The sequence below is a fragment of the Gadus morhua genome, chromosome 5, assembly GCF_902167405.1.
Source record: "Gadus morhua chromosome 5, gadMor3.0, whole genome shotgun sequence".
NCBI classification, from domain to species: domain Eukaryota; kingdom Metazoa; phylum Chordata; class Actinopteri; order Gadiformes; family Gadidae; genus Gadus; species Gadus morhua.
The window spans coordinates 12,236,605-12,250,394 of NC_044052.1; the positions used below are offsets into that span (position 1 = coordinate 12,236,605).

Genomic DNA, 13,790 nt, shown 5'->3' on the forward strand with positions numbered 1-13,790 from the left:
AACTTCATAAAGAAGTGCCCACTGTTTCATTGGTACCTGTTTCCTTCACTCATTTGATTGTTTACCTCCAATGTATCCTTCAATGTTTTCGGATAGCCTTTTTTGCTGGGCACACGAACACAGCTGTCATGAAATATGTTATATTTACTATTGTGTCTACGTCCTGAACATTGAGAACATTCCTGGCATTGTGTGTAATTGCAGTAAATTAACACCTTCATAAGTAGCCCAGACAATGCAGCCTAGTTCATCCAGTTTAAAGAGATATGCTGCTGGACTTGTTTTAGTCAAAACAAGTCAAGGCCAACTCTTTGAACGTTGGCGTCTGGTATAGGCCAACGCAGGTGTTTATTAAAAATATATATATTATTTAGGCCTACTGTTGGTTGACGATAAAATATTATTTTTTTGGCTAGAAAGATTTATTTGGACCCTCAAAAAAACAAGAAGTCAACAACAGGAACAGAGGTGCGTGTAAATGAATCGTAAAATGTTGTTCCTGAAATGACGATGATAAACTTTTATGCTCAAACTACTAGAACCCAAGTAGCCTATAATCAATGACCATATGAATGAATGCAAATGTCTTATTTTGTGTCGTGTTGTATATTTTCATGATAATGCTCAACAACTGTTTACAACAGATGTAAAAGAAGCCTTGATGTTAATCAGTATGTGGTCTCCCTTTTCGTGGCGTTAAAAAAAAAAAAAAAGCTATCACAAGAAGATAACGTGCAAACCTCCGAGAGCAAACTAGTCCATGATATATCAGCCTGGTGTAATCTTTCTAGCTGTACAGTCAGAGTGGGACAACACATGGTTGCATATGCCCTTAAAAGGCATTCGTCCGCGGTACTGAAACCGCAGCCCTCTGGCCGTGCACCACTCTCCTCACTTCGCTGGCCTACAGGTCACTGTGCGCGTGGAAATAACTTGCGTGCGAGAGTGCAAGTATGCGTGCGTGCGTTTCGGGGATTTTCTTCGTATAATGAGCCAATAATTAGCAATGTCATTTCTGTGGTCTCATCTAGGCTATTGAGCGTGTCTTCACAAGGATTTCACGGCCCCCCTTTCGGCCATGCCGACTGGAACGAGAAATAGCACTGATGCGTGGGTCACCTCGACTCCTGATGTTATGATGGACCTGTTACAAGCAACCAGATGCAGGACCCTTCCCCAGACTAGGCTGGCCCCCTACCGCTGGACTGTCCAGGCTAACACGGAGGAAAGCGTTTCCAGGTATTAAATTGTTATTGTATTACACTATTGTCCATTTGAACTATGACATGCATCTGAATTCACATGTAAATTCGTATAGCAACGAATTGGTTTGGCAATATGGTGTACCTTACCTTACGCCTATTGCGTTACACTATAACCAAGATTAACCATAAGGGCCTTGCTGTTTTTCTGAATAAGACTAATTAAAATCATGAAACGTTACGGGAGCTTTTATCGTATGCAGGCTGTAATAATCATTATATAGGCTACCTCGAATGTCGGTGGCAATAAGATTGCTAGAGATGTGGGTTATTCTGAACTCGTGAGAACAACTGTAATTGATGAAGTAGGAACTGTGACGTCAGTGAGAAAGTGAGAAAGGGAAGTATTTTATCTTAAGCGCCGTTAGCGCTATCTTGTGATGGTGTAGCGACATATGCAGCGACCCCCACCAGCTGCATGACAGTCCCGAAATAATCTCCGAGCAGCACAGCTGAGCTCCCTCCCCCTCGACGCGCCATGCCCCTCCACCGCCGCACACTTCATCCGCGCCTCCACTACAATGACGAAATTCTGTTATTCCGAATATCTATCGCAACTACGAAATGCCGGGAACAAACGAAACCACGAGGTGTTCACGGCCACAGCAGACGGACAGAGACGTGCCGATAGACAACGGTCCGGTACGCCAGAGTCTGCGGAGTGAGTCCCTTTAATCCTTTGGACAGCGCAATAGCTGTTCTCTAAACGTATCGCTGCCGTGGTCAGTGTGAGCAGCGGGGATCCGTGCTATATTTAGGCTAGTAAAATGAAATCTCAAGCGACTTAATCTTGCCCAAGAAAATTTAAAGAAAATATGTCCTATTGTTTTTGTTTGTATTGATTTCCTATTGGTCTGTCCTTGAACACAGATACTGACACACACGCACACACACGCACACACACACACACACACACACACACACACACACACACACACACACACACACACACACACACACACACACACACACACACACACACACACACACACACACACACACACACACCGTAGTCCGTTTGACCGATGTGTGTTGCCAGGGAGCTGGACCCTTTGGTGCTAGCCATCAGGAGGGGAGACATGACGGCGTTAAAGGAGCTGTCTGTCAGCCACAGCCTGACGAGGGAGGGCCAAGACGGCTGGACGCCTTTACACGAGGCCGCCTTCTGTGGGGAGACGGAGGCTGTGAAGATGATCCTGAAGGGTAAATACACACAGCGCTCAAGGGATGGAGAGTTACCATTCCTGGAGGCCTTCCTCTGCCTTTCTCTGAAGGTGGACCAGGTGCAGACTTTTTACACACAGAGTCTCGGTGAACTCTGGCGTTGACTTCTGAGGCAGAACTCTGTGGTCCGTGTTCCATTGTCCCCTTTGAGCGCCATGTTTACCGACATGCAAAATGTTCCTCTTTATCAGCGTACCCGGCGTCGGTGGATAAGCGGACGCTGCAGGAGCAGACGGCGCTGCTGCTGGCCTCCTCCGCCGAGCACCTGGCCTGTGTACGCAGTCTGCTGGAGGCCGGGGCTGACCCCGACATCTGTGGGAAGAACAAAGACACACCCCTGTACATCGGTGAGGCCAATTCACAAACATGTGTGTACACACACGGGCACACATACATGAATACGTAAATACATACATACATACACACACACATACGTGCATAAATACAGCACATAAATACATACGCACACACAAACATGCAAACATACATTCATACATACATGCATGCATACAATCAAGCATGCATTTTCACATGCACAACATCCACACGCATCCTACAACATGCGTCCACGTCGTCATGGCTACGGTCACCGTGTTTCTGACAGCGTGCGAGCGAGAGAACGCGGACATGGCGGACCTCCTGGTGCAGGCCGGCGCCTCGGTGAACCAGCGCTGCGCCCAGGGCTGGACGGCCCTGCACCAGGCCGTGTCCCGGGACAACACAGCGCTCTGCGACACGCTGCTCGCCGCGGGGGCCAACCTCAACCCCTCCAACACCCACAGCATCACGCCCCTCATCGTGGCCGCCCAGCAGGGCAGGCTGCGGGCCCTGGGCTTCCTCCTGGGGAAAGGTACAGGACCCGCTCCCTTCCCTGGCCCTAGGCCGTGTTCCTCCCTCCGATTGTGGTTGTGAATTAGCCAATCGGCTAGAAACCTTCCATTCTAAAACAGCTACACCCATTATTATGGAATAGACTGTGATAATTGTCTATGTAATAATGTGCGCTGCATTGTTCCTGACAAATAAACTAATAATAATAGGCCCCGGTTCACCCGGCGGCCATCTTGGCTCCTGAACGCCGAGTGGTGGTGTTGAGATCCGAGGCCCGCCGCTCCGTCAACAAGGCCTGTGCAGTGAGTCGGGATGTTGAAGAGCAGGTCCTCTTTGTTTTCGTTGCTGCGCTAGGAGCGGACGTGAACGTGGAGACATGTGACGGCGTGACCGCTTTGCATGAGGCCAGCAGGCACGGCCACCGGGAGGCGGCGGCCATGCTGCTGGAGCGGAACGCAGACGCAAACAAACCCTGTGGTTCAGGGCTGCTACCACTGCACACCGCGGCGGAGCACGGGCACCAGGAGTGAGTTCAGCGGGCCTTCAGCCACACCTCTGTTCAGGAGAGGGGGGGGTGACGATGACATATAGGATTAGAGCGTGCGCATATTGATGATGATCAAATATCAATGTGTTGAGGGATTATAATTGTAGAACTGTCGTTCCGTTCGATACACTGTCCCATGGGTGAGTTTGTTTGGTAGTTGTGTCGTGTAGACATGCTGCACACAGGGCTTATTTCAGCCATTTGTTTGGTCTAATGGGTCTTCACGCTCTGTGTGTGTGTCTCTCCCTCTCCGTCTCTCTCCCTCCCTCTCTCTCTCCCTCCCTCCCTCTCCCTTTGTCACTCCCTCCCCCCTCCCTCTCTCTCTCTCTCTCTCTCTCTCTCTCTCTCTCTCTCTCTCTCTCTCTCTCTCTCTCTCTCTCTCTCTCTCTCTCTCTCCCCCTCCCTCCCTCTCTCTACCCCCCCCCCTCTCTCTCTCTCTCTCCCTCTCTCTCTCTCTCCCTCTCTCTCTCCCTCCCTCCCTCTCCCTCTGTCCCTCCCCCCTCCCTCTCTCTCCCCCACCCTCTCTCTCCCTCTCCCTCTCCCCCATCCCTCTCCCTCCCTCTCTCTCTCCCTCCCCCTCTCCCCCCTCCCTCCCCCTCTCCAGGATCGTCTCCCTGCTGGTCCCGGTCACCAGCCGTGCGCGGCTGCGGGGCAGCGGGATCAGCCCCCTGCACCTGGCGGCCCACAACAACAGGCTGGCTGCCGCAGCTGTCCTGCTCCGGACCGGCGCCGACGTCAACGCCCCCCTGTCCCGCCAGCGCTGCGCCCAGCACCCCGACCAGCGCACCTCCCCCTTGTACTTTGCCGTCGACGGCGGAGCCACAGAGACGGTGGCGCTGCTGCTGAGGGCGGGCGCCAGCCTGACCCTGGACCCCGTCAGCCCCCTGCTGCTGGCCGCCCGGCGAGGCAGCCTGGGCGCCGTGGAGCTGCTGCTGGAGCACGGCGCCGACGCTAACGTCGGCGTGCCGTCGTACCCCACCCGCTTCCCCGGCGCGGTGGCGCTCTGTGCCGACGGCGAGGCCGTGCTCCGGTGCCTGCTGGAGCACGGCTGCGACGCCCGGGCCTGCTTCGGCTGTAGGTACGGCCCCGCCCCGCACCCTGCCTGCACCCCTCCGGCCCTCTCCAGGGGCAGGGAGAGCGGGCGGCTGTCTGCCGCCCCCCCGCACCGCTCTGGGATACCTGCCCTGACCTGCAAGCAGTCCCCCGCCAACGGCACACAGGTGCGATGACGGACTGAGACGCGATATCAGTTATAAGTTGTAGTTATAAAATGTAATTGTATCTCTAGTAACTTGTTTTAAATGGAGGAGGAAGCAAGGAATGTGTGCAGGCCTATTGCAATGATAGGAATGATAACAGAGGAGAATTGACGCGGAGCTCTCCTTAACTCTTTTGATCTGCAGTTTTGTGAATGGCTCTCTACCTCAGCTGGGCGTGACCGGGCTGGACCAATCGTAGACCTGCTCCTGGAGTACGTGGGGAGCGTTCAGCTCTGCGCCCGGATCACCGAACTGCTGGACAGCCGGGAAGACTGGGGCCCCGTCAGACACAAGACTCGTAAGTGGAAGACAAAGGCTCAGCCTTAATGATCCCTCTCCCCCTCTCCAACACACTCTTCCTCTCGCTCACACAAACCCTCTGCCTTGCTCATACGCTCTCACACTCAATTAAAAAAACACACACACACACGCTCTCTCTTACACTCATACATTGAAGCATGCGCACACACACACACAACAACACACACTCTGTTTATATCTCTCAGTATCTCCCTCAAACAAACACACTCTCTCTTACACTCATACATGAAAGCACGCGCACACACACCAACACACACACTCCCGCTATTTCTCTCCGTATCTCCCTCGAACACACACCATCGCATCGTTCTCCACAGTATCTGTTATACATCGCGATATGGAAACTGAAACTGATAACACTACACTATGTATCCATATCTTCCAGTGTCGCCTCGTCCTCTACTGCATCTGAGCAGGATCAGGATTCGGGAACAGATAGGAACTCACCGGCTGGGGTCTCTCCAGAGTCTCCCTCTGCCAGACAGACTCCTCCACTACCTTGGTCCCAGTGGTCTTCAGGAACCTCGGCTCAGTTCCCCGACTATTACTGAGTCTCAACTGAAATGAATGTAGATGTGTGATGGTTTTGGTTTGTTTATATGTGCAACGGTGGCCGTTTAGCTTGTTCCAGTGTGCACAAGGGCCTGATGATACTGTGTATTATACTCACTATATATCATGTTAATATGTTTGGGTTGTACAACTAGGGGTGCCAATGTTTGCTTGAATCAGACTATTTAAGTTTAAGTTAAGTGTGTCTGTATTGAAGGAGTGCATGTGTTTGTTAACGAATGAATCTTCTGAAGACAGGAGTTAAGAAAGGTTATAACACTTTATTTGGAAATCACAGCTACTGTTTAAAAAGGTCAACATTATTTGGACAAAAAGTTTTCGTCTCTTAATTAAAACAAAATTGGAACATTTAAAGGCATGAGTTTGGGTCATCACTTCATACTTCGGTAAAGTTGTTAACTAATGTTCCTGAAGTGCAAATTCGACCTATGTAAACAACATTTCTAATAAGTGCTTTAATAACTGCTGAGAGAGTCCTACCGCTAGCTGGACACAAAATAACCAGGCGCTTATTTGCATGGATGGACCTGCTTTCGTCCACGGTCATGTGGTTGGACTTTTAGAGGAAGCCGAACACGCTGAAAATTGATGACGGGACGGGGGGCTTGGTCGGTATGGGCTTCACCACGACGTGCGTGGTAACCTTCGGTCCATAGTGATGCTCAGGGAGGACCATCCCTGTTTCGGCTCCTGCGGCTTTGCCCCACAGCACCAACGGGGAGTGGGGGACCACCACGTGGCTCTGGAACACCTGTTGTCCGTGGTACTGAAAGGGGCAACAGCCGCAGAGACTCAAGTGGTGTGAGGTCATGTCCGATTTCACCCTGTCTCTGTCCACCGGGCCGTGTCGACTCGAGGCGCTTATTGCGGCTTTTGAGTCGTCAACACGAGCTCCTTTCCTTTCTTTCTTATCAGTCTCAATGTGGCTCTTTTCGAGACCTACCTGTAAAGAGTCATTTTTAAGTTCGGTTAGTTTAGGTTCTTCCCAGAATGATGCCGGTAATTGCCGTTTCCTCATGGGCAGCAGTTCCTGGCTGCCGGTATCTTTGCCCGCAGTGGTGCGTAAAGTGTCCACACCATGCCCATCCAAACGCGCCCCTTCTGGGATCTTCGTGCCCTGGGGTGCAGTAATCCCGGCTGGTCTGGCGCCTTCGGGCAATGCAGCTTTGTGCGTGTGGCATCTTGGAACTCTGGAGTATTTGTGAGAAAAACGCTTCAGCTGCTTCTGAAGGTACTTCCGGTGGTCCACGGAGCGTCTGCAAGGCGCAGACTTGTCCAGGGCCGCCTTGATGTCGCTGGACGCCAAATTAACGAAATTCAATAAAGTTTTAACCTCACTCTCAGAACTCGCCATGTTGAAAAGTAATCCACGTTACAGGAAGTTATCCATCTAGAAAACCTGCAGAGAAATTAATTGCAATGTTTAAAACATTATCAATATTTTCTTATGTTAGGAAATGGCTTTGACTATGCCATGCTGTAGTTAAAAACATGTTGTTCCACCACCAGCTGAACTCACCAGTCCCACTGCCGGGTCCCCCGCGAGCTGCGCTTTGAGCACTTGAAGAAGTTGAATGAATATAAAGTCCTTGTAGTTAGGGTGTTTCCATGAACCAATCAGCGACCTCAGGCCCCTCACAATGCTCCCCAATCAGCATCCTAGCGCCCCGGTATCGAATTCTTCACCATTGCAAATTGTTGTCATGGAGATCCGCCAAGAACAGCCGCTTCAAGGGATGCATGCAGTATGTCTCCTCACATGCTGATGTAAATTCTGCTCCATCCACCTCCAGAGACAGTTGAACTTCCTAATCCTCCCTCTCAGTTTCGAACATAGGCCGTAGTTTAATAAAACCTCATCAAACAGCAGATTTTAACTTGTTTCACTGTTTCTTGACTGCTTTAGATAGGCCTATTCCCTCTCAGCATCAACAAATGTGAGGTCAGCAGTGGGATTTGGTGAGGGGGTTGGGTGGGGGGGGGGGATCTAAAGAGTGCATAACCATGGAAAGAGGCTTGAATGCTCAAGAATCTTGTCTTTCTGTTTGCCCCCTCAATCGAGCGACACAAAGGCGGAATTACTCATTCAAACCTCGCGGGACAAAGGGGTAGGGAGCTGGATAGTACTCTTGCATTTGTAGTCAAACATTTAGAGACTTAAATCGAGTCGTCATGAAGGAGAAAGAGTCGGACAAAGACCATAGAATTGCCATCAGCAAACATTTTCCTGTGTCATATTATGGGGGTCTCCATGGCTCCCTCTGGCCCGCGGACAATAGCACAAGTTTGCACACTCGAATACTGTCACCCTGCCAACGCCAACAAGAGCCCGAAACAGGACAATCCCCAGAGAAAGCACGGGCTCCGCGGGAAGGCTGCAACAGAAGAGGCAAAGGGACTTGTGAAATGCTAATTGAGCTCCATCCCTCATTGAAGTAGGAACAGAGTAACCTCAGGTTCTATCGGACTGCGTCCTCCCAGGACTCTCGCGCGGGATGACATGTAAGGAGGCTGTTTTTTTGGTGAGTTACCCTCACCGAATGCCTACCCGCCTGCACCCTTCAACCGTGCACCCTGGGGCCCATGCAGGTAAATCGCCACTTAAAAGTTCCTGGTAGATTCAATGTGCAGTCTATAGACCCATGGTTAGATAGATCCATAAGTGATATACATATTTCTTTATATAATATATATAAAAATATATATTTATACATTATTTTTTTATATAGCCTACAATATACATTTATATAGGCATATTTATATATAGACCTATATATAAAAAAGTAAATGAATATATATATATATGTTTTTTTATTTATGTTGCATTATTATTGTTGTACCATTGTCATTGTTTTATGTTTGTTTGTAAGCACTTTGGGTCAACTCAGTTGTTTTTAAATGTGCTATAGAAATAAATTTGACTTGACTTGACTTGACTTGTGTATAGAGAGAGAGATATAGATGGAGGGAAGGATGGATAGAGGGATAGGCTACTAAATGATAACTTTTAGTGCTGTGCCAATAGGCCTGTATCAGTGTCAATAACAACAGAGAAGCTTTAACCATGTGCGGCTATGGGCTCTCTCCCCAGACAATCCTTTCATGGGTCGCATCCCTTCTACTCCAATGAGGGACCGGGACACCATTGTCCTCCTGCTCTCCTCTCCCCGTCACCAACCGGTTCAGCTCAAAAGGCCAATTAACAATGGTGTCCCACCCCGTCCCGTCCCCGCCCCCTTGCCTGTCCGTCCGCCCCCCCCCCACCCCCACCCGGCCTGTCAGCCCCCACTCAGCCTGTCAACCCAATCCCGGCGTCTGACATGATGAGGCCGTGGCCAACGCCACCACCAGACTCCGACGAGACGCCAGATTAGGAGGCAGATGGATTGAGGGGATGCTTGATTGTTTATTTTCTCCAAAGTTATCCCAAAGTGTGTTAACGTCCCCCGCCACGGAACCTCAGAGGACTAGGGAAACTGGTATTCATTAATAAAGTTTGGAACGGTACAGGTTTGGTTCGGTTGAAAGTACACACTATAATGCCTTATGAAGTATGACCATTAAAATAAGCTTATAACGGGTTATTTTTCCCAATCTTTCGTAAGCATGACCAGCTCGACGGTCATTAATCAGTTATAGATAATATGACCTCGAACAATCGAATAATTTAGAAACCTTTTCCACTTTTACTCACTAGGCCTACTAAAAAATAAAAAATCGTTAATTGAATGCATCCAAGTAATATTCAATACCAGTTTTTACCACCAGATGGCAATGTTTCTCCATTACAAACAGTTCACTAGTTCAATCAGAAAGAGATAACACAATCAGCAGCGAGGCTCTATCCAATGAATTTGTGCTGAAGAATATGCTGCATACATATACATATATATGTATACGTTTTTAAAATCGTTATTTGTTTGTTTTGTTGTCAATTGATGTCTGCTTACCTTTATTTCCTGTAATATTACTATGGGGTAATTTGGCAGACACTTTTATCCAAAACGACTTAAATCTGTAAATCCAGATACGTACAGAAGCATATTAGGCTGCAAACTTCGAGAACTGACTACCTATTATCACACAACGCGATTATATCAAAGTAGAACAGAGTGGGATTTATATGTATATATGCATATATATATAGCCGTTGGCCATTTTGCAGAAGTTGGCTCCCACTGTGATGTACGGCAGGCTGACTCTGCTTGCTGAAATTAGGTTAGGCAGGAAGGAACCTCAGCAGGCAGTGTTTTTCTCCTGTCAGATAATCAATAGTGGGATAGACTGGGACGGGGTGGAGAGGAGGAATACCGCTGGGTCACCAATACGTCAGCCCCGGTCGACAGGTATCCACTCCCCAGCTCTGTCTCCATGTGGCTTAAACCCCTGCATGGTCTCCATACATCCCATGTCTCCTCAAGCACCCCTGTCCTCCTCAACGCTGCCGGGCAGAGACGTTTAGCCTCCTTTAGAACCCTCATCCTACCTTCAATCACAGAGCATCATTACACTGACCAGATATGAACACACTCATAGATATGTTACTATGTCCTGCTGCATGTATAACGCCCCGCATAACCTCTGTGTCGGGTGCTGGTGGTATTTTATATTGTGTACGCGCTGATGTGAGAAAGCCATTCCAATGCTGCATGGAGAAACACACCTCCTACAGCCAGATATCACGCTACACTAGGCCCAACTGAAGTCCTCCAGCTGCCATTGAAAAGTCACTAGATAAGATTCAGAATCCAAATGAAATCTCCTCACAGTGCTCGGGGTCAGGCAGTGAGGTGTAACTTTAGGTATTATTATTATTATTATTATTATTATTATTATTATTATTATTATTATAACAGCAAATAATGGCATCTGACAACGGCGGATTCTGGTCTCCTCCGTGGACCAATGCTCTAATGTAATATGACCAATCCAGTGCTCTTTGTGTGATGGATGGGGACGGTGAACACAGGGGCCCGGTGCGGCTCCTCTAGGCCCCTCGGGGAGGGGAGATACGATCAGGTTTTGATAAAGAATTGTGGTTTCCTGTGATTAATACATTATATCTGTATCGTACAGGGTGGACTATGGGCTCGCTGGGCTGGATGCTCAGCGAATTACCGCCAGGTCCATTTGTGTTCCACATTTATTGGCTTTGGGTTTGAAATATGCTTTCATAACAAGAAAATGTGTATAGAGAGTGGTGAGTGCATTAATTAACACATCTGTTTGGATGAATTGTTCATGCATCATTCAGGTATTCTTCTTATTGTTGTTCAGTCCTAAGTGTCTCTCTTTGAGCGCTGGGACGAGGACTAGGAGCGGTATATGAAGTGGCCTTCTCAGACAATGTCACTTCCTAGCAGGGGAGTGGAGTGGAGATGCGAAGGCTGTAGGCTACTTTCACAACTGCCTACAGTGAGCAGCAAAACAGCATTATGCAACTGCCTCTCAGAAGCTAGCTTTTGCAGTCTGGTACTTTGCTGTCAACTCTCCCTCCCTCTCTCTCTCTCTCTCTCTCTCTCTCTCTCTCCTCTCTCTCTCTCTCTCTCTCTCTCTCCCTCTCTCTCTCCCTCTCTCCCTCTCTCTCTCTCTCTCCCTCTCTCTCTCTCTCTCTCTCTCTCTCTCTCTCTCTCTCTCTCTCTCTCTCTCTCTCTCTCTCTCTCTCTCTCTCTCTCTCTCTCTCTCTCTGTTTTTCTCTAGCTGTCCCACCTTTCACTTATTGTCTACGGACTAAATAAAAAGTAATTAATCTTTTTTATTGTATTTGTACAAATATTTGAATTTATTAGGCTAACAAATCTTATTATCAGTATGATACTGGTTACAGCTTACAAATATATATATATGTATATATGTTATTGCCATTTATGAATATTAGAGTTTTCATGGTTTGAGAAAAGGAAATCTTTCTATTCCACATACATCTCTCTCTCTCTCTCTCTCTCTCTCTCTCTCTCTCTCTCTCTCTCTCTCTCTCTCTCTCTCTCTCTCTCTCTCTCTCTCTCTCTCTCTCTCTCTCTCTCTCTCTCTCTCTCTCTCTCTCTCTCTCTCTCTCTCTCTCTCTCTCTCTCTCTCTCTCTCTCTCTCTCTCTCTCTCTCTCTCTCTCTCTCTCTCTCTCTCTCTCTCTCTCTCTCTCTCTCTCTCTCTCTCTCTCTCTCTCTCTCTCTCTCTCTCTCTCTCTCTCTCTCTCTCTCTCTCTCTCTCTCTCTCTCTCTCTCTCTCTCTCTCTCTCTCTCTCTCTCGTCGCTTGCCGTGACTCGAGCCTCTAGTTGACTTCAATCCGGTCCATGAAGCGTCATCCGCGAGGACTCGCCTCCTGCACCGCACGCTACTTTGAGCTCCGAATCGCTAAAAGCACAATTTAAATGATCGACGCATCAAAAACTGGACCTTGCACTTAGCTTTCCGCGGTTCACCCCCCCTCATCTGGCGGTCTGTCTCTCGGACTTTGAAAATATTTGCCGTCAGGAGGACACTTAAAGCCTGCAGGCAGGCGGGATGAGCTGATAGGCGCTGCGAGGTGTACTTGTGTTCCGTGGCGCGGCGATGCCCTGGTATCAAAGCGCCAGCTGTGTTTGGCAGGGAGGGAGACGCATCATTGAACCTGTGGCCGTGGACACGCGCTGGCTCGTAAATGTCCAAGCCGAGTTGTAAGTTACAGGAGAGAGATGTCCGATGAGCCCACATGCAGCAATCGTGAGGAATTGTACCGCTCAGCGTTTTGAGGTTTCCCTCTTCCCTGCAACTTCGATGGCTTGAAAAGGAGCCCATCTCCACTTGTGCATGAACTGAAGGAGGATGTGAGGCATGGGCCATCTACCGCCCTCACACTGCACGGAGTAGCGGCCAAACCCGGCGACGTGATCCTCCAGGTCGCTATCTGAGTGCCAATAAAAAACTACTTTCGAGATATGAATTATCGACTCGATTTTCAGGCCGTTTCATCCTATTGGTTGTCTTACGCTACCGACATCGGGATTTCAAGAGGAACATGATTGGGACAGAAACTATTTCTGGAGCCGTCGGTCACAGATTTCGCCGCTGAATCGGCCTGGATGTTGATTTCCCCAACAGTCCAGTCCTATGTGTACTGCATTCATCCATTGGAAACGCTGCTTAGTGTCTTGGAGAACAGCGCAGGAGGAATGCTGGTCCAAGATCTAATGCCATTTACTCTAAGTTGGTGGCCTTTCTTCTTCGGTCATTGCCTCCTCTCTCTGGTTTTACTCTCATGCCAGGTAAGGCTCACGTTGGGACGCCGCGTCACTTGTCATTTAACGGATGAGTAGACAGGACACAAGCGTAACCGGAGTTAATTGCTATGCAAATGAGATTGACTATAGCTCTGATCAAGCGTACATTTAAGCAAACTTTTGTTTTGCGTGAATACACGTTTGTGTCTGCACCTCATCCAACGCCAGCACTGAGGGTTTGAAGCTATCCAGACTAACGTTACTTATTTGGTTTCATCAAAGTGGAATTCATTTGCAATCTAAGTAAAGAAGTACAAATGTTCCCACACAGACAAGACATTCATACACACACACACACACACACACACACACACACACACACACACACACACACACACACACACACACACACACACACACACACACCAGATACTAATGCAACAAACATAGAGCAGCGAGGCTGCGTTTCTCTGCTCACAATTTTCTAAAGTATTCCACATGAGGAAGCCTGCAGCAAAGCATATGTTATGAGTTTTATAACCTCTGCCCTGCTGCTGCCTACAGATAGCGGTGTGTGTG

At 48.7% G+C, this 13,790-nt stretch overlaps 3 protein-coding genes across 5 annotated transcripts in view; 2 read left to right on the forward strand and 1 right to left on the reverse strand.

The window, feature by feature from the left end:
• The first annotated feature begins 63 nt into the window (after positions 1-63).
• Positions 64-6,371, forward strand: asb2b (ankyrin repeat and SOCS box containing 2b). 3 transcript variants are annotated; one of them, XM_030356689.1, is made up of 9 exons: positions 64-468; positions 1,032-1,239; positions 2,302-2,465; positions 2,678-2,833; positions 3,091-3,336; positions 3,672-3,843; positions 4,469-5,084; positions 5,268-5,421; positions 5,830-6,371. In XM_030356689.1, the coding sequence occupies exons 2-9, from the start codon at positions 1,079-1,081 to the stop codon at positions 6,009-6,011; spliced, it is 1,851 nt and encodes a 616-aa protein (XP_030212549.1). In that variant the 5' UTR covers positions 64-468; positions 1,032-1,078; the 3' UTR covers positions 6,012-6,371. The 3 variants fall into 3 exon arrangements, 2 of the variants coding, with proteins under 2 accessions (XP_030212549.1, XP_030212550.1); XR_003976780.1 differs by lacking the exon at positions 64-468 and having other exon boundaries at positions 488-1,239; positions 5,293-5,421; XM_030356690.1 differs by lacking the exons at positions 64-468; positions 1,032-1,239 and adding an exon at positions 1,254-1,923.
• A 118-nt stretch (positions 6,372-6,489) lies between these two features.
• LOC115544001 (protein FAM181A-like) lies at positions 6,490-7,925 on the reverse strand. Its single transcript, XM_030356739.1, has 2 exons — positions 7,537-7,925; positions 6,490-7,416 (listed from the first exon to the last, which is right to left on the reverse strand). The coding sequence occupies exon 2, from the start codon at positions 7,369-7,371 to the stop codon at positions 6,577-6,579; it is 795 nt and encodes a 264-aa protein (XP_030212599.1). The 5' UTR covers positions 7,372-7,416; positions 7,537-7,925; the 3' UTR covers positions 6,490-6,576.
• A 4,357-nt stretch (positions 7,926-12,282) lies between these two features.
• prima1 (proline rich membrane anchor 1) overlaps positions 12,283-13,790 on the forward strand; it is a 15,164-nt gene continuing 13,656 nt past the window's right edge. Inside the window, exon 1 of the mRNA XM_030356750.1 lies at positions 12,283-13,256. Coding sequence (XP_030212610.1) covers positions 13,074-13,256 — 183 coding nt within the window. The 5' untranslated portion in view covers positions 12,283-13,073. The remainder of the gene's footprint in view (positions 13,257-13,790) is intronic.

Excerpts from the sequence above, each read along its gene's own strand:
- asb2b (XM_030356689.1), top strand. The coding sequence starts at position 1,079 with ATGCCGACTGGAACGAGAAATAGCACTGATGCGTGGGTCACCTCGACT. Across the intron at positions 3,844-4,468 it reads GCGGAGCACGGGCACCAGGA|GATCGTCTCCCTGCTGGTCC; the intron begins GTGAGTTCAGCG and ends CCCCCTCTCCAG. Across the intron at positions 5,085-5,267 it reads CCCCCGCCAACGGCACACAG|TTTTGTGAATGGCTCTCTAC; the intron begins GTGCGATGACGG and ends TTTGATCTGCAG.
- LOC115544001 (XM_030356739.1), bottom strand. The coding sequence starts at position 7,371 with ATGGCGAGTTCTGAGAGTGAGGTTAAAACTTTATTGAATTTCGTTAAT.